Source organism: Strongylocentrotus purpuratus, unplaced genomic scaffold, assembly GCF_000002235.5.
Source record: "Strongylocentrotus purpuratus isolate Spur 01 unplaced genomic scaffold, Spur_5.0 spur5_scaffold_18, whole genome shotgun sequence".
Taxonomy (NCBI): Eukaryota; Metazoa; Echinodermata; class Echinoidea; order Camarodonta; family Strongylocentrotidae; genus Strongylocentrotus; species Strongylocentrotus purpuratus.
Genome location: NW_022145603.1, coordinates 7,735,419 through 7,756,482, shown reverse-complemented (window position 1 = coordinate 7,756,482; position 21,064 = coordinate 7,735,419). Strand labels below are relative to the sequence as shown.

General features: G+C 34.9%; 1 protein-coding gene across 1 annotated transcript in view; it reads left to right on the top strand.

Moving 5' to 3' along the window:
• The window catches only part of LOC589875 (fibrillin-1), an 88,628-nt gene that overhangs the window by 43,552 nt on the left and 24,012 nt on the right, over positions 1-21,064 (top strand). Inside the window, exons 23-37 of the mRNA XM_030989122.1 lie at positions 1,537-1,656; positions 3,280-3,399; positions 4,617-4,739; positions 6,916-7,035; positions 7,410-7,526; positions 9,399-9,647; positions 10,097-10,225; positions 11,229-11,357; positions 12,761-12,883; positions 13,406-13,518; positions 14,620-14,845; positions 15,443-15,568; positions 17,047-17,172; positions 17,511-17,633; positions 20,044-20,169. Of these exons, the coding sequence (XP_030844982.1) occupies positions 1,537-1,656; positions 3,280-3,399; positions 4,617-4,739; positions 6,916-7,035; positions 7,410-7,526; positions 9,399-9,647; positions 10,097-10,225; positions 11,229-11,357; positions 12,761-12,883; positions 13,406-13,518; positions 14,620-14,845; positions 15,443-15,568; positions 17,047-17,172; positions 17,511-17,633; positions 20,044-20,169 (2,070 nt within the window). The remainder of the gene's footprint in view (positions 1-1,536; positions 1,657-3,279; positions 3,400-4,616; positions 4,740-6,915; positions 7,036-7,409; positions 7,527-9,398; positions 9,648-10,096; positions 10,226-11,228; positions 11,358-12,760; positions 12,884-13,405; positions 13,519-14,619; positions 14,846-15,442; positions 15,569-17,046; positions 17,173-17,510; positions 17,634-20,043; positions 20,170-21,064) is intronic.

Sequence of the window (21,064 nt, the reverse complement as noted above, 5' to 3'; positions counted from 1 at the left end):
TTTTTTTTTACTCTTTCGTCGTAAAGGCCGCACCCCGACTTTTTGATATTTTCTCTTCCAAAAATACTGCGGCCCTTACGCCGGCAAATACGGTAGTCATTTGGAATATCCATTGCTACGCCAACTATATTCGCGTTACAAAAATACATTCCAAGCTGGACATCTTTTCTATGTTTTGCAACACATAATAACTCAAAAGTGTTTTGTTTAAATATATAACCCAGGAGAGTCTCTTCTAGGACCTATAATGATATGGTACCCACAATATATTTTGTAGTAACTGCCCCAATGGAGAAGGCACTTAACTTACTTAACCCTATATATCCTGGGCTAATTTGAAACTGCATAGTCTTAGAAGCCCCCCCCCCCCCCCCCCCCTCCTCCTATGATCTCGGCCGTGAAACGACCTATCCCCGCAAAAATTTGCATGCATGTCAAGTGAAGTGTATAGAATACTGTGGTAATTTCAATTTTTTTGGAAAAATTCACTCATTTGCACATATCGTCGCTGTTTTCACGAAGTGACGGTAGTGAAAAAAAATTGCATTCACTTTGCGTTACGATTTTCCTCACTACCGTCACTTCGTGAAAACAAGGACGATATATGGTAATTTATGCAAATATGGTTATAACATTCGCATTTTTATCCATAAATCATATATTCTTCATATTTAAACATTAATTTTCACTACATATATTATTTAGACCATTTGGTATAATAATACAGCCAACAAAATTGGAAGAGCCAGGTTATTCCTTATAATATCTATTGTTTTGATAATTTCTTATGTATTTCTTTGTTTTTTTAACTGTATTTTATTGTCTTTGTTGTTTATGTCTATATAACTTCTCCCATTCTCAAATCTATCATAAGTGAAGACAGACCACCTAATTCGTCCCCATGACAAATTAAATTTTCTAGTATTTCATTTCCAACTATAATTCAACTATTTTGACCCCAAAAATAAACACCTAAACTATAAACAAGACCAAATAACCAATGTTTTATCTCTTTATTTGAAAAATGAGATTTCCATATGTTTTGTACACAAATCACAAAAATGAGCGATTTTTGGGCTCACATGCAAAGAAAAAAGGACACGTGACTTTGTAATGGTAGGTCCGATTTTCAAAAAATTTCTTTCAAAAGATGCGCAAGACTCAAAAAAAAAAAGTCACAACATTTCAGTGCAAGATTTTCTTGCGTTGAAACATATCGTGAAAAATGCCCCCCGGCTAAATAGGGTTAAGAGAATGAACAAAATTAAGATTTGTGTGTACATGAAAAATGGGAGAGGTTGTCCGATTGTTATTATTCACTGACCAACTTCCCAATTTCAGATTTCAGATATAGTGTTTTTTGTATTTCAAATATTCATAACTTTTTTTTATTTTTCCAATTTATTTCAAACTTTCTCCATTCTGTTTCTCCATTTTTTCTGCGGGCCTGATAATAATTGCAGATATGTCTCCCCAATTACTATCACATTTTATTTTTAATACTCTATCTGAAATTCTTTAATTTGAATATTGCAGTTACTGCCAGTTGTTCCCTGCCATGTGGCCTTGGTGTCTGCATTGATTCTACAGGCGCGGACGAGTGTGTATGCAGTCAGACTGGATATGAATTCAATTCAACTATAAACAACTGCACAGGTATGAACAATACCAACCTATTTTGTCCTTATATATTATGGATCACATATAAGTATGTATTAAAGGTGCTATGTCCCTTTTGCAACCAACCTCAAATGCTGTAGAACTTTGCAGGAATTATGAATATGTCATGTATGTCCTATTTGTGAAATTTAAACGTTAACAGTGTCCTCATATTCAAATTATGCAAGGAAACCTGTTTACTTGCTAGACTTCACTGTCAGACACTTTAGTGACTGACTGGCTTTTTTTCTTCTTTGGTAATAACATACATGAAAAGAGTTTGTAAAGGGTACATGAGCATTTGTCTACATCAATAACCCACTTCTTGTGATGGCCAAGATTAAACTGATTGAATCTTTGCCAGCATAAAACGTATGACCGTTCGGTACAATTGTCTGAAAATCAAGACTATTACTTTTGGGCTCTATAGCCCTAAAGTCGATTTGACAACTAATAGTCATTATTTTCCCACTTGAAAACATTTTCAAGCCCCACATTTTTTAGGGAAGTTCTAAATTAGTATCTTTCAAATTCAGTTGGAATTTAACTTTTTCATTTTTTCGGCCTGCAAATGGGACATAGTACCTTTAAGGTATTAGCCATACTAGATCTAAGATTAGACCATGTGTGAAGTGAAATGACATGGGCAATGTCAATTGACAATGGATTGTACGTTCTGAACTCCACTTTACTTGAAAACATATATAGGGCTCCAAGTGAGCACATACTTGCCTGTATTTACACATATATTCTACATTTAAAAAGTCCAAGTGCAAGGATTGGCTACTGATGGCTCACATGACATTGAATACTTCCACCATGGAGCCCAAAATGGAGTTTGCATGACGTCAACCGGGGTAAAGCCTTTTATATTACTGTTCCAAGCCATCGATAGGCCTATCACGATATTGCCACTGCAGCCACTGTGAAATGGGCAGCACTCTTCACAAGCTTTTTTTGTGCATATTTTGGACTAAGGTATATTAAAGTGGATATTTATTTCCAGATGCATTTCTAAATAGCTGACATTTTTAATTTTTCATTTGTTGATGAGGGATATAAATCGAATATACCATGCACTCTTTTTGAGGCACCAATACAGTTAAAGATCTTGGGTAATGGCATGCTGACTATTTTCTTTTGGGCCGAACCCCTGAGAAAAAACTGCTATGCCCATCACCTCAGAGAAGACATATTTTCAACTGGAGTTCTTGGTATAACATGTGACAAAAGCTTGTTGCAAAAATATTGTGTATCATCTTTCTGTTACGGTTCTAATTATTTGTTGTTCACTTCTTATATATGTGCAACTCACTAATCAAATTATTTGTTTGAGAGCAGTCAAGTGTGATTCATTTTATTGAAACTCTGGCACAATTTTCCATTAAAAGGCATCTGATAGTTCCCATTACATCCAAATATCAACAAAATCTAGTAAGTGCTTACAAAAACTTTACATGACTTTGGGATTCATTATTGAGCAGCTGCCGGTTTGGTATCTTTTGAATATACATGTACATTGTATTTTCAAATTTTATGTTTTAATTTTGTTCTACGGTTAATAGCAAAATTTAATGTGATTCAATATCTGTGTTTATTTATCCCTCTTATTTCCTTTAGACATCAATGAATGCATTGGGGAGAATCGTTGTGAAATGAACTGCGATAACATCCCAGGAGGATACGACTGTTCCTGTGTAACAGGCTTCTTGCTCGATGTAAACGGAAGAAGTTGTTCAGGTAGGCCTTGATTATATTATTCCTTTATGTAAATTCCATGAAATTGGGGCCAAAAATGTGACAATATCCAGGTAAAACTATTGTTATGAAATAAACTAATACACATGGAAGATGAAATAATTTTTTTTTATCAAATGACTATGCGCTGCCAGAACAATTCTGTTTCAGTTGCATCTCTTCAATTTTTTTGTTAAATATGCATTTCTTTTTTTATTGACGTTACATAGACATCACATTTATAAAACATTAACCCCCCCCCCCCCCCCCCCTCTGTACTTATATTTGGCCTTATGATATTGATTCATTGTGAAGCTAAAGTACACTCTACTTGTAAACATAGTGAGCTTTACTTTTTGTGCTTAACTCAATTTGGGCGAAAATTTTTAAAGTTCATTGGAGACATGGTTTCTCACTTCTGGCACATGCAAATTAAAATTATGATAAAATACATGCAGTTCCAAATGGCAAGGAAATTGATTCACACACTGAGAAGTGCATTATGCTGTTTGGTTATACTAGTTGAACTCCACAAGTCTAATCCATTATCATATTGTGACTTAACCTGCGTACAGTGTTTATTTACTATGCACATGCGCACTTGAATTATTTGTATAATTACGGCTAAACACATATTTGTTAAAACCTTGGAAGTATATAGTTCTCATCTTCATGTTCAATATCTGTTATTATGTCTTTATATGCCACACAAATAATCTCCTTAGCATGGGGTAGATACAGTAAACAAAAGAGTTTAAGATTATTTAACTGTTTCCAGTGCAAGATTATTTAAGTGTTGTTATGGAGCTATTCGACACAGGAAATGGGAAATTGTGCAAAGCCTGGATTGTTTTGGACACACATGTAGCAATCCATATAATTATCAGTTGGTCCCTATTCGTTTGTGCAAAGTGGCAAATGAATGACTGTTCATAGAGACAAAGGAAGCAACCCAACTGTTAAAGATATGTTTGTTATGGAGGTTTTGACAATGGTTTCGCACCACAGCTTAAATCAAAACACCCTTGATTTTTTAGAAGAGTGCATATTGTTCAAGCACAGTGATGGCAGCTGTTCTAAAGCCGGAGTAATAATAACGGAGTGCCAGACATGAATGATCTGCAAGATTTCACTTGAATTCATTCTATCATGTTTATATGACTTAGTACTCGGACGATTAGAAGCGTTGATCAATTTTGTTTTTCTTTATATTATTTTAGATCGGGATGAATGTCTTGATGGTACGCATGATTGTGATACCAATGCTGCATGTTCCAATACAGAAGGGTCCTTCTCCTGTACATGCAATGATGGCTACATGGGAAATGGAGCAATGTGTACAAGTAAGGCATTTACTTTTTCAAACTTAATTTCAACCTCACTTTATTGGTCAAACTTTTGAAAGGAAAGAGACATAATAGTCCAGGAGAAAAAAAAATTATAGGTTGATGCAGGGCTTGAACAAGATTTGAAATATCCGCCAAAAATTTAGCATAAATAAATTGATTTCAAAATAGAAATAATAGTAATGTATTCTCTCTCTCCTATCCCATTCAAGTTCTCCTCCAGCTGACATGGAAACAAACTACACAAAATTATTTTCTTTTATTCTTTTAGGCATAATTTTTTAGTTTTTTTATTTTCGGCCCACAACCAGACTTCACAATTACCCCAATACTATCATAATTTATTTTATTAAGTGATTGTATAACATTATTTTACAAGAATGTGGAGTAGGCCCTACGTTGAGGTAAGTTAAAGAGCCCAAAACAGCACAAATATTGAACTTTGTAGGAGATTTGGGTTGTCTGTCCGTCCGTCCAAATGAACTTCCAGTGAAATCCCTCACCTGCTGCTGCATTGATTCAGCCATCAAAAGTTAATCATCTGCAAACAACATTTTCATAGCACATCTTTCTTTACTGGTTCCAATAAAAAAAATCAACCATAGCAGGGTGCTACAAGAATTTTTTTCACCACTTGCCCTGTCGGGCAAGTGGGTTTTCAATTTACTTGCCCAAACAATATTTCCACTTGCCCAAAACTTTAAAGCGAAAAAGGACTCGAGGTTAAAGCATTTATTATCTCGTAATGATAAGTTAGTGTTTTAGATAGCAAATTAATGCACATACATGTACAGTGTAACTGTACTGAATAATAACCTAATATGTCAAAGAAAATGGTCAACAAAGGATGGTTGAAGGTTTAAAAAACGCATTTTATTGATTCTCCATAAATAATCAGATTCACATGAATCTCGGCAAGGTAGAATGGTTCAAGCAGGTTTAAGTTTTTAATATTCAGTCATGTAAAAAAGCATAATGACCCTGTTGTAAAAAATATGATACAAACATGTCATTAATGGTAGCCACATGTACCATGGTGCAACATCACATGTGTGTCTGTGCAAGCCGCTGTCATTTGGAAACGTAGGCTAATTTTCAGCTGTTAATAATTTGGGTCAACTCTTCCATCAAGAAACGTCATGTAAATAATGGGTAATCAACTATTTTAAATAAAGTACGGACATTTTTATTTCATCATTCACTGCTATAAATATCATGCCAAAATTTGTAAATTCTTACTAAATAATAATATTGAAGATATTTTACGATAAATCTCGGATAAGTATGCGAAAACTAGACTAAACAACGTCGCTAAAACCATGAAAACAAAACAACAACGGCTTATATTCTGGGGGTCTCGATACTATTATCAAAATGACTCGCTCGGTCGGATCTTGAGACCGCAGTAATAAATTGAAAACGAGACAAAAACATTCATCTGATTTATATGAGCAGCGAGTTTTAAATAATATGTTCACAATCATTAACAGTCATTATGAATAAATATCAAACATTTGACTTTTTGTACTTACTAGAAAATCCCTGTTGTTTATTCCATTCCGATTCGCACGTGTTCATTTCCCTAGAATAATGACGTCATATTTGGCGTGATTCAACCAATCGGCAATCAGAGAATAGCAAAGGCCTGTCGGTGCGGCCTGCAGAGCTAGAGAGAGAGAGCGCGAATAAGCTCGCAGCTGGTACGATCGCGCTAGCTGTCTCTAGCTAGCTCACGGCCGGCCGTGCGTGGAGGCGGAGCGGCATTCATGGCTTGAAGTGTCACTGTTGCATGCGCGCTGAGCTAGCTGAGCTGGCTAGCTGTCTGTGAAGTTTTTTCGAAATCGGAACGATCGCTTTTTTGCTTCTGGATTTTGACGACGGGTAAGAAGTTGACGGGTGAATGGTAGAGTTCTTGGACACTAGGAAATTACTGTAAAAGTATCACTTGCCCGAATCGGGCAAGTGATAATTTGATTTACTTGCCCGACGGCTCAATTTGGTTGCCCCGGGACGTCGGGCAAGCGGGTTTGTCGCGCCCTGCATAGTAGTGAGCAGCAGTGGAGATAAGACCGATCCCTGACGAACACCCACTCCAATATGAAAAACTCTGAGAGTACCCACTTTCACATCTCACTCTTTGTTCTTGTTTATGTTGTGTGTACTCCTCATATAGATATCGATGAGTGCCTTTCTACTTCCCCATGCCACGTCTTCGCGAATTGCATGGATACAAGTGGCTCTTTCAATTGTATGTGTATGCCAGGATTCTCTGGTAATGGCTTCAGCTGTGTAGGTACGACATTGCAGATTCATTTATTTTCTAATTCCTTAAAGAAAAGCACACATTTTACGTATTAAATGCAAATACATACAAATGTAAAGACATTTACATTATGCGAGATATAATATATGAGAGGAAAAAAAAAGATTCAACAGAATATGCGCGGAAATGCTCTAGTGATCGGAAACCTGTCATATAAACTGACTTTGTTGAAATTAACTTCTGTATACGATGATGTTGTCTACAGGTAGTATGCCGCTCCTTTCGCTGTATAATAATACTTTATAGTTTATACAACATTTCTTAATACCATTTTCGTTTATTTTTCCTTTATTCTGTACATGCTATAAGAATTAATCCATCCAAACGTTCACTTTCTTTAAAAGATAATAATGAGTGTGATCAATCTCCTTGTGATGAGAATGCTGCATGCAACAACACAGATGGGTCCTTCTCATGTACCTGTCTTGAAGGTTATACTGGGAATGGTCTAAGTTGCTCAAGTAAGTAGATACAATATTTAAAGGGGAAGTCCACCCTGAAATTAAGTTAGTTTTAATAGGAGTAGAAAAATGAGAGAAACAAGTCAGTGAAAGTTTGAGCAAATTCCGATTAAAAATAAGGAAGTTAGGATTTTTGAAGTTGTGATCAATCAAACACAAATTGGCAACTCTATGACGTATCATGCGAGCTCAACTTCCATTTGCTCAGTACTAAAAAAATCTAAAATTTTAATTTTCCCTCAAGAAAAATTTCAACCATACATGCACCCTAAATATAATAATTGCAAATATGTTTCTATACTCCCCCTGCAAGGAACAAATATATATTCCGTCATCAATAACGAAGAAAACATGATTTTTATGGAATATTATGCACAAAGCAAATGAAGGAGAGCTCGTATAATAAGTCACAGAGTTGCCAATTTGTATTTGATTGATCACAACTTCAATAATTCATAACTTTCTTATTTTCATTCAGAATTTGCTCAAACTTTCACTCACCTGATTTTCTTATTATTCTGCCTCTATCGAAACAAACTTATTTTGGGGGTGGACTTTCCCTTTAAAAACAAATATCTCTCTCTTTCTTTCCCCCTCTCCGGATTCATTTCTAGGTTCACCAGCCTTTTTCAGGCATTTACTCACAAAAGAATACCTCTCTCTCCTTTTACCTCACAACTTCTCTCCTTTTACTTCCATCTCAACAATTTCAAGTAGTCATCAATAGGACTAAACACAAAAGAACAGTTTACTCTCCTATAACTGCTCTCAATCTCTTTGTAGTCGCATATATTAAGACAAAGATGTCTATATCAATACAAGATTATGGTTATTATTTTATTTTTTACTCTTGTATAATATCTTGAATGTATTATGTTTTTTATCATTTAATATTTAACCTCTCAATGTAGCTTTTAGTTGTAACAATTGTTACATTTGATAAACCATGTCAATTCAATTGACATTTTTAATCTGCATTTTCAATGGATATGTGCTGAGGATGAAATATGAATGTATTACATTGATGAAATTTTCATTTCATTTACTTATTGAATTATTTTATGTATTCAAATCATGTAAAAAAGTCTATGAATATAAATATTAAAGTAACAATGATTATCAATTAATCATATAGTGTTTATACTCTTTTTAATCTCTTTATTGCTGTCAATAATTCTTGTCTGTCAGTAATAGACCGGTTTGATAATGAATATATATTTGTGCAGAACCCCTGGTTAATAGTTATTTAAGTCAGGGCCTATGTATGGCTATACTTTTGATGGAATCAAATTTGCATTCAGTATTTGTTGCCATGTCTTGAAAGCCTATGGCAAGCATCTGAGTTGTCAGCATAAAATTAGCAAACAGCTCTATTGATGAACAGAGCATGTATATGTATGTATATGCGTGTGTATTACATCATCATAGGCTTAATTTCAGTGAAACCTGCTTTTCATAGTGACCACCTGAATAGAAAGGACATATACAGAAAACCAATCCATCGTGACATCAGCTCCTGCTCTGTTGAAGTCTCTACTCATAACAATTAGGAAAAAAGTATTTTCTTTCAAAACTTTAGGAAATCCCTTTAGACCTATCTTCGCTTGCAGTTATTATATCTTTCTGCATTATGTTTATGTTATCCAATATAATGTAAAACACCTAGAGAATTGAATTGTAATTGTTATGCACGAGATACAATTAAATTACAAATTATTTTTATAATCGACCTCATTTTATGGTTCTCTTCAATAAAGTTTCTCAATGAAACATAAACAAAAAAGAGTAGTTATACATGTAAAGGCTGCTTTTCTTGAGTATTCTTTGTAGACAGGTCTCACTGTATGATGTTCATATTGTCATTTAATGTAGATATCGACGAGTGTGAAGTAGACCCGCCGTGTGGTGTGTATGCTGACTGTTCAGACAATGAAGGTGCATTCACATGTTCCTGTATGCCTGGTTTCCAAGGTGATCCCTACGCGGCATGTACCGATATCATTGAGTGTCAGAATCCATCCTTGTTCACATGCCATCAACTAGCGTCTTGTGTGAATACTCTTGGAAACTATTCGTGCAAATGCAACAATGGTTACGAGGGAGATGGGATATCCTGCTCAGGTATAGATCATGAAGATAATGACAATAATGATAAGAAGAAGGGGAAACAAAGAAAAATAAGGATAATGGTAGTTATAATAATGACAATAGTAATATTAATATCAATGATGCTGATAATACTAATGATAATTATAATTATATTAATTGCAATAATAATAATCATAATAATAACAATAGTAATATTATTTATGATAATCATGGTAATCGTAACTATAATGTTGATAAAAACAATAATAATTACAATGATGATTATGATAATAGCTCAATGACTTGAATACCATGATTACGAACATGTAGTTGTATACAAATACATTTTGATAAATAATCTTTTCAAAACTTATTAAGAGTAACAAGCTTTGCAGTTTACATCCAATGTACATCCAAAAATAATCTGTAATTGATATTGTATCCTTTCATTTCCCATCCAATGTATGTCTATGGATATGTAGATCAAGATGAATGCAGTGATGTCCTTCAATTCTGTGGACCAAACAGTAACTGCACTAATCTGGAGGGCTCTTATGAATGCATGTGCTCCGAAGGTTATGTGAGGGAGAATATGGATAGCAATTGTACAGGTATGGTATCTTTTTACAGGGATGGTAAATAACAAAAATAATATATGAATCTTATATTAAGTATGGAATTCATATGAATACATCATATGAATTAACTCTGTTTTTCACAATTTGTTCTACTTTTTGACAACTTTCCTACCTACGGATATCGTTTTCGCATCTTTAAACAATTTTTTTTTTTAAATCAGGCGTACAGTTACAAAGTCACATGACCTTTTGTCTTCGCATGTCAACCCAACAATTGCTCATTTTTGTGATTTGTGTACAAAATATATGGAAATGTCATATTTCCTAAAAAAGAGATAAAACATTGGTTATTGGGTCTTGTTTAAAATTTAGGTGTTTGTTTTGGGAGTCAAAGTAGTTAAATTGTAGTTAGAAATAAAAAACAATGAATTACAAAAGTTGAAAAAACAATGAAATACATAAGAAATTATCAAAACAAGAGATAACATAAGGAATAATCTAGCTCTTCCAAATTTATCGTCATAATATTGTTTCAAATGGTCTTACAAATACATGTAGTAACATAAAAATGCTTAAATATAAAGAATATATGATTCATGGGTAAAAAGGTGAATTTTATGACCTTATTTGTATAAATTGCCATAAATATGCAAATGAGTGAATTTTTCAAAAATTAATTTTACTATTCTATTCACTTCACTTGACATTCGTGCACATTTTTTCGGCGATCGGCCGAAATCTTGGGGGGGGGGGGGGCGTAATGCCCCCCCCCCCCCCCCCCCCCCCCCCCCCCGGCCATCTTATGACCTCAAATAGCCGGGCCTTTTTAGAATCTCTAGTAGTAAAACTACCCATCATTCTTGGGAATACAATAGAATACAGGAAAACCACAAAATAAATGGATCATTCTGACAGAGAAAATATTAGTAGTTTGAATAAGGGGAAGACTACAGAGGCTCTGTATTATTTCCTGTATAAATCAATTTGTTATTATTATCATTATTAATATTGTTATTTATATCATTATTCCCGACAGATTTTAATGAATGTGACAACGTCCAAAACACCTGTCCTCCAGACATCTCTTCGTGCGAGAACACAGGAGGTGATTTTGTGTGTACATGTACTTCTGGGTACCAGAATGATTCACCCAAGACCTGCATTGGTAAATGATATGGAATTACTATGTTTTTGTATTATCATTGTAAGTAAGGAGGATGCTCGGGAAAATTAGAATAAGTGGAGGGAGAGAGCGTCATCATGGCGCGAAAGCTAGTAACCCCTTGTAAGAGGGAAAATGCTGACCTTGGTCAATGATGATGTACAGTTTAAACGAGAAGGTCCCTTAGTTCTTGCTGTACCGCCTGCAAATACATGTACATGTGACAAAGAGACTGCATGTACATGTACAGTTAACAACTAAATTATTCATCCCTTACAAAGTAAAGTATAAAGTTTTGTGATGTTATAAGTATGTGAACAAATTGATTACTAGAATTTGGCAGTTATTTAAAAGCATTTGCAGTCAAGCATACTGCATGTACATGTCCAGTATAATTATGGTCGCCAATCTATATCTCTGCTGGTGCTAGAATATGAATCATGCATTCTAAATATCAAAGAGTTATTATATACCACTAGATGTACATGTATATACCACTAGATGTACATGTATATACATTGTTTGAGAAAATACAAAATTTGTTTAGGATCTTTTCTTGTACATGTCCAGTATCATTATGGTCGCCAATCTATTTCACTGCCGGTGCTAGAATATGAATCATGCATTCTAAATATCAAAGAGTTATTATATACCACTAGATGTACATGTATATACATTGTTTGAGAAAATACAAAATTTGTTTAGGATCTTTTCTTGTACATGTCCAGTATAATTATGGTCGCCAATCTATATCACTGCCGGTGCTAGAATATGAATCATGCATTCTAAATATCAAAGAGTTGTCATATAGGCCTCCACTAGTAGTACATGTATATACATTGAGAAAATACCAAATTTGTTTAACATCTTTTCTCATTTTATCATCAAACAGTGCTAAATGAGTGATGAACAGAAACGTGAAGGACTACCCCAAAAAACAAATTTACACTTTACAATAATTGTCTATTTTGAAGAAATTGAATATACCTTTTTTAGGAACTGTTGTTAACATTAGACAAAGTAAATTAATTCCCTACAACTTCTGTACACATAACAAGATAATTATAGGTGTTTGAAATTATCCCATTGCATACGGGAACAGTTATCCAAACTCTCTTCAGAGGCAACAGGTAAAGTCTTTTTGTAAAATCTTGATACCAGCAATTATTTCAAGTGTAAGACACTGAAAAATTGTATAGCCATACAAATACTGCAAATATATGTTTGAATATCTGTACAGGGCTTAGAATCATCACCGGGGTATTAAGCTATATGCAAACCACAAATATCATTATTTTTATTACTATTATGAATGGCGGTCCTTATGAATAATGGTCCTTATGAATAGCGGTCCTTATGGATATCGAGCTTGATCCATTATTTGTATTACCTGCTTCCCCATTTAGACAAAGATGAGTGCGCAGAAAGTACTCCTGTCTGTAACATGAGTCGAGAATGCATCAACACTGTGGGAGACTACAGGTGTATCTGCACTGAGGGCTTCACTGAAATTGAAGGAATCTGTGAAGGTAATTATAATAATATTCAGCATTTATATAGCGCTTTATACATCTCGGACGTCTCTAAGTGCTTTACAGATATACTATTACCCCGGTCATTGGATTCAGTGCATGCCCGCACACACAGTGTGCACAATCTCCACTACCTGGGGAGCATTACAGCCAGACGTGAATTGACATTCAAAAACAGTTTGACCAACAATGACGGTCGCATCCTACCGGGGGGGGGGGGGGGGGGGGGGGGGGGGGGGGGGGGGGGGGGCTTAATAAGCATAAATTACCATAAATATGCAAATAGTGAATTTGTCTAACAATTGAAATTACCATAGTATTCTTTACACTTCACTTGACATGCATGAAAGTTATCACTTTTTAGGGGAAGGGGCAACCCCCGCCTCCCGGGCTATGCAGTTTCAAAATAGCTTTGGCTATATAGGGTCAAACCAACACGATATATACTTGTGGACTTCCCCTTCAAGTAATTACAAGAACTAATGAAAAACAAAGTTTTATTTTTTAATCATATTTTAGCGTCCTTAACCTTGCAACTGAGGGTAAGATTTGAAGCCATTCTCGGTGCCTTAATTGCTGCCAATCCATCTTTTATCGAACCTGCTACAAATCAAGAGCAACTTGAACGTGACGTAAGTCAATTCCATATGGACTCACTATTGACTAAATAGTAGTCTGTTCCACTTTCATTTTTGTTTGTTAAGTGTACTAATCACCTACAACTGTAATTTGTCTACAGCTAGATTGCATATAATCAACATCAAATCGACCTAACCCGGTAATCTGTAGGCCAGCAGATTAGAAGTATGAACAAAATGCTTTCTTTTGATAATGTTGTCGTTGTAGTTGTTTGCCAAGGCATACAGGTATTGGACGTGTATACAGGTCATGCAAATTTGTACAGATAATGCACATTTGTTTAAAATATCTTAATTTGTTACATTACTTGAATAAAAGCAACTCTAGCATTCATGTTTCTGATTTAGTCTCTGTCTTAGAATAGACTTTTTTTTTTTATCCATTTCTGTGTGTGAATCATTTACAAAATGTGATATATATATATATGTGATGTATGCAAAATATGAAACAATAAACTGAAACTGGAAAAAGAGAATAGATCAAACTGCATGCAGCCTCTATTGTATCACAACTTGTACATGCGCATCACCAGTCACTTTTATGTTTATTGAGAGTGATTATAAACTAGAATTATTTTTTTTTCAGAACCAATAATTGAAGCTTATACTTTGAATAATATAGTGAGATGGAAAATAGTTTTGGGGGATTGTTATTACACTTTAGATACACCTGTATATATTGTGCCTTGTTGTGTGCATTCACAGGTGACAAGAATAAAAATTAAACACCACCTCTGGAAAGAAAGAGATTTTTTGTTACACCTTTACTTAGATTTAATTGCCATATCTTCTAGAATTGTCTCCCTGCTCAAGTCACAGAAGTAAAGTCCTTTTTAACAGTAGGCTGAACAAAAAAATGAGACTGAAATCTTTTTTAAGGATTAACTCTGATTTCCCCCCAAATTCACCCTCCTAAAAAACAGTACTAATTGATCTAGTTAAAATCATAATGATAATAATGGTTTCATATTACAGAAGAGAATATGGGCTTCACGAGAAACTAAAGGTCTCCCCATTCCCCCTCCCTGGAAAATTTTGTTTTTGACTTTTGAAGAACATGCAATTTCATGTGAATGTGTGTCATTTTATCTTTAGATGCTGATGTTTCTCCAAGGCATTTCAGAACTTGGGGAATCTGTTTTCATGGCTACAATATCACATGTGAATGTGACCAGTCCCTATGCTGTCATAGACTTCAGGACAGATGTTGAAATAACACTAAATATCAACGACACAGTATTGGAATCGTTGTTCAACAATGCTCTACCAAGTAACCAGCGCTTTGGAGTTTTAGGAGCCGAAAGTATAGTCAATCAAGAGGGTAAGGACGGCATAAAGACACATAAGCAAGAGTTTTCCTTGGGAATTGACCGTACCATTTGGGTATTTCCCCTAATATAAGAGAGGGATGGGGAATTTCTTTTTGGCACGTTGAATCCGCTGTGTGCGATACTTCTGCCCAAATTAATGCAACTTCCATCAAGTCCGTGTCAGATGTAGCATTTATGCCATACTATAGAAACTGCAGACCATATCTCTTTAAAGGGCAGTCCAACTTTTGCAATGAGTTTTGTTTCATGAAGCAGAAAAATAAGAGAAACACAATGGTGAAAGTATGATGTAAATTGAAACAATAAGAAAGTTACAAGTGTTTGAAATATGAGATCACTACATCCTTGCAAATCACAATTGGGCAGTCTGGTCAGGGGCTTGTCAGATATATTTATTGTACTCAAATTGAAGTTTCCATGAAAGCAACATACATTTTTATTGTTACTTAATTTACATGGGAATTATACATAATTTACGGCCCAATAATGTGTGGAGGGAAAAGGAATAATGTTGGAATACTGTAAACTGCAAAGGATTAAACCTGAACATGATAATGTGTTTTATATTGTTGTTTTTCTTGCTGCAGATGTTGATGAATGTGCCGATGATCCAGTCCCGTGTACTAACGGAATGTGCACTAACACCATTGGGTCTTTCTTCTGTACTTGCAATGACGGATATATTGAAAACGGAGCAAGAACTGCTTGTATTGGTATGTAAAAGGGAATTTTGTAACAAAGAAAAACATGCATAAACATATCACTTTGGTATTAATATTCATTAACACCTGTTTATCAAGGCTACCAAAGGGAAACAGGAAAATTGGCAACTGTAGACACTATGCCTATCAAGAACAGTTCTTTAACACATACCATTATTATGTTGGTTTGGTTAATGTAAAAGCACATCAAACAAGCAGCTCGCAGTCTGAACATTTTCAAGTTACAAACAAATTTAGAATATGAAAAACAAAAATACATATTATAAGTTAACTTTTGCAGAAATTATATAGCATTGATCAGATAAAATCGAAATCGCAAAACGAAATAATTTGTTTGATTTAGTAAACTAGTAATACACTTTTATGTTGAAAGACCAAGATTGTGAAAAGGAGAGAATGGAGAAGAAAAAATGGAAACTTGTTTTGAGTGAAATAGTTCAGAAAGTATTTAACAATTGATCTAAACATTTATATTTCACAAATTGAAATTAAGCATAAAAATATGTATTGGAAGAGATGAAATTAAACCGTAAAAATTCAGTTTTTCACTTATAGATGTAAACACAGCTTTCATCTAAATCAAGAAAGTTGTTCATAAAATTAGAATGAGATTTAAATAACAATATTGGGTAATTTCGTATAAAATATTGCACATTATATTGGAGAAAGAAGCCCAAATTAAATATTTGGCAAGGGCATAAAATTGCAGTAACAATTGAACACTAATGATTTAATGAAACAACAGATCAAAATGTGTTCACAGTGTGATGCAATCTGAGAGTAAATTGAAATAAAAATGTATGTAGCAAACGTAACATGATAGCGTTTTGATTAAAACCAAAAAATGTACTGATGTGCATGAAAAAAAGAAAGTTGTATGTCTGAGCAAATCAGAGGTCAAAAGGTATTTAACAATGGCTATTGCTATTGTAAAATGTAATGACACCATTAATCTGTATTTCTGCCTAGAGGGAGGCATTATAAGTGCCCACTTAAGACAGGTGGACTTCATAGAGAGGTATCCACTAAGGCAGGCAGGGTAATTGCCATGGGTAATAAGCGAGTTCGTAATTAGGATTTGCGCATGGGCAGATCAAGGTCATTCGTACCCAAATTGTAAAACCATTGAGACGAATACTCGGATCGTGCTCATGAAAGTTATTCATTTATGTACCGACAGTACATTTATCTGATACACAGGTGGAAGTATTCTTCTCAAAAGGGCAAACAAAAGGTATTCATGAAGCACCTCCATCACTTCATTATTCTAAAATGCACAAGTGGGACGTATCCATAGTGTAAAAGATCTGAGGATATTTGGGGGTCATGCGTTCCAGAGCTATTTACGAACTCGCTTGTTGTGCTGGAGCAGTTGCAGGGGGTAACTGTCCAGGGGTTAAATGTCCTTGTTGAGTATCTATCATTCGGTTGTTATACTGTATGGATTTCTTGATTCCTTTTACCGCCAGATATTGATGAATGCGAAGATGATTCCACCCTCTGTACTAATGGAACATGCAATAACACCGCCGGTTCTTATACTTGCAACTGTGACGCAGGGTTCCAACTAGATGGCACTGGTGTCAATTGTAATGGTATGTTTTTCTGAATTTTGCTTCTTTCATGTAGAGTTGCTTTCTTGCTATAAAGGTGGAATTCCCCTATAATTAATCCATCTTTACACAATCCCCCTCCCCCCAACCAGTTACCATCCCAAATTCAAATCTGCTTCATCGTCTCTTAATTAAAATATAATGAATATTTTATCTTACTCTAAAAAACGAAGACGTACATTCAAATGTAATCCTACATGTATTTCATGTAAAGACACATTCCTTACATGTAATTTATTTTTCAGTGTAAAAATTTGATGAAGTGTATCAAAATGTTGAAAGATTTCATCTTCTAACTGATACCGTTGTCTCCTGTATAGACATTAATGAGTGCGATGCTGGGAATCTCTGTGCCAATGGAATATGCCGAAATAACGAGGGATCATACATGTGCTCATGCATTCCTGGATTTGCAGTAGATTCAACAGGAACTGAATGTCAGGGTAAGTATATCTTAAATTCAGTGTTTTTCCTCTATAAAAATATATCAATTTTTTAAAGAAACACAATCATTTTGGCCAATGTATTTTTCAATATTTGAATTTTTAAAATTTTATCATTCATATATTATAGTCACTGCAACTTTTTTTGTAACGGCATGCAGGATTGACGCCTCAAGAAAACCTTTAAGGTTTTTATGCCACCAAACCTCTTACTTTCATTTCTTTGTTAATTATGTTGCATAATTTTCCTTTCTTCTCCTTTTTTTCTGTTTTATTTATTTCTCCACAGGTATTTATTTGAATTTTATCTGTTTGAATTGTAATTTTAATGGAATTGTGAAAAAAAATAAAGAGGTTGACAATTAAAGAATGTTGAAGCTAAGATCAACAGTTTCAACGACATCACTAATAACATCTCTTGTTTTGTTTTGTTTTTGTTAATTGCAAAGACAATTTGTGTCCATGTAAAGTCACACCAATTTTGGGTAAGGTATTTTGATCGTAGGGCTTTTTTGTGAGGAAATTTTGATTTCAAAATTGGCTAGTTTTGCAAAACAAAGGACAGATTCATGACTGCTCTTGCTTTGTGATGCCTCAGTCACATTTGCCACAGCAGTGGTAGGGTCTTAAATATATAAGGCCAATAGTAATTATAGGTCCGCTGCAACATTCTCACGGTCATATACTGTAGCAGTCACATATGTTAGCGTAGCAGCACAGCTTAATTTTATTTTGTGGAGACAGAAATCTGTGGCTGCAGTGAGGCATGAATACGGGAGGCGTGCCGGGGCCCTGTGTTGCCCGCAGGGTGTGGCACATACTGCAAGGCCACCATGTGCCCGACGTATGGTTTGCCTGGAACCGCTCCACGGCACGGCAAACCTAGGAATGAATAAGTTATAACTAGGACTATAACCCTACGGCGACCCATACAGCCTGTAAAAGATAGGAAACGCCTATGGCTGCCGTATCCTAGCATAGATCATACGTGACTGAGGCATCATCAAAGGCAACATAAATGAAAATCAATACCTAACGTGTTTCTATAGAAAGCCATCGAACATAGTTTTCTCTCTGCACCTAGGCTGTTGCAAAAGTAGCACATTTGAAATAGGATATTGCCTCACAGAAATAGCCCCTGAATACAAATTTACATCATAAAAATTGATGATCTTGAAGATGATTTCCTTCCCAATAAAAGAAAAAAAAAATGTATTTGTAATTTCGTCCACAAATCTGATTGAAATTACAGATGTCAACAGAAGCATTATTTTGGGCCATCTTGTGTTCAGTATTCTTTGTAATGCCTCTGCAAAAAAAAAAACAGTGTTATATGTTTTATCTGGTTGTCCGTTCATCCGTACATACGTCCGTATGTCCCCTTCTCGTGATCAAGAACCGATTGATGCATTACCGTCAAACTTAGGTCATGTATGTATCTTACAGAGCTAATGAACTGATTAGATTTGTGTGTCACGAGGTTAAAGGTCACAGTGCTTATTATGTATGCAAAAATAGCTTGTGATCTTGTTATCTCAAAACCTGATCGATGGATTACCACCGAACTTGGGTCATGCATGTATCTTGTAAAGCCAATGAACTGATTTTGGGGTCACAAGTTCAAAGGTCACAGGGCTCATTATGTTTGCAAAAATAGCTCCTGATCGTGAACCAATTGATGGATTACCGCCAAACTTGGTGAACTGATTAGATTTGGGGATCATGAGGTCAAAGGTCATGGGGCTCATTATGTATGCAAAACTAGCTTGTGAACACATTGTCAATACTGACGGATGGATTACTATCGAACTCAGGACAGAGCCAATGAACGGATTAGATATTAGAGCCATAAGGTAAAGGTTCAAAGGGTCATAATTACATATGAAAAATAACTTGTAATCATGATATTCTGAGAATGTGTTGCTTCTTATTTGTTTTGTAAAATTGCTGTATGGCGGAGGCATCATTTTTAACTGCATGCATTCAGACATCCATCTAGTAGGTAACAGGCACAAAAGGATGAATTATTAAATGTCTACTTAACTTTAGCTGAGGTGCCACCAAAAGGCTCTTATGAAATTTAGACATTCAGAATATCAATTCAAGAGTTCAACTGTTGAATATAAGTTGTGTTTGTGAAAATGACTTTCTCTGAGTCAATTAAAATTGACATACTTCAGTTTTACTTTAATCACTATTATTAGTTTTCTATTTTAATCAATATTATCATTTTACTTAAATCGTTTTCGTCAATAGTATACTATTTAAATAATGGTGTTATTATTTGATCTCAATCATTTTAAGTACCTATGCAGAATAAAAGGTAACTGAATAAATATTCAATCTCTCAAGATCATAATACTTAAACAGCTAATTATGACACGTTCTTCTCGAAATTGTCCCTGATTAGACGTTAATGAGTGTGATGACGATTCCTCCTTGTGCGTCAATGGAACATGCAACAATATCATGGGGACATTTAGTTGTGACTGTAACGCCGGATATGAGAAGAGTATCAACGGAAAGGCTTGTAATGGTATGCTGATATTTCTTTATATGATTTTCAATTAGACAGCCACACTTTTTTTCACGAAAGAATGCTGTGGTTTGAAACTCTCATTCAGAACGTCTCTACAGAAGAATACAACAAATTCTTCCCAGAACTACACGCTTACATTTCTGTGATCTGCTTACAACTTTCTCAATCTCGATCACTCCTTCCTTTCCTTTCCTTTCGCTTTCCATTTCACCTATAAATTATAATACATGTACTCTATATTTTAAAAACAATGTATATGATATTCCAAGTGACTGTATAGTATCTACTATCTAGTTGTTGATACTACCCCTCAATGGAAGGGTTCATTACCCCCCCCCCCCTTAGAAATTCATTGATTACCATGCAACTGTTGAAGACTGTATCCAGCCCTCTTATCACTTTTGTATTTCAGGTGTTGCATACATTTTTTAATCAAATTTGTAAAAACCCTGACAATTTCTTGAAGGTTAGACACATTTTTGTGATTGCATGTTATTAGGCCAACTTTGAACGAAGTGCCATTTTCCACATGTTTTTCTACAAATACTGCTTTCACTAAATTTCACGGCTTTAACCGGGCTATTTCAGACCAAGTTTTTAACGGGGGGGGGGGGGGGTCGATTTGACCCCCTCCCCCCTAAGGTCTCGGCTGTTTCACGGCCGATCGCTGCAAAAATTTGCATGGTAACTTCGATTTTTGGAAAAATCCACCCATTTGCATTTTTTATGCAAATAAGGTCATACAATTCAAATTTTTGCCCATAAATCATTAATTATTCATATTTAAGCATTCTTTTTCACTACATATATTCGTTAGACCATTTGGAGTAATAATGCGACAAACAAAATTGGAAGATCCAGCTTATTTCTTATGTTATCTCTTTTGATAATT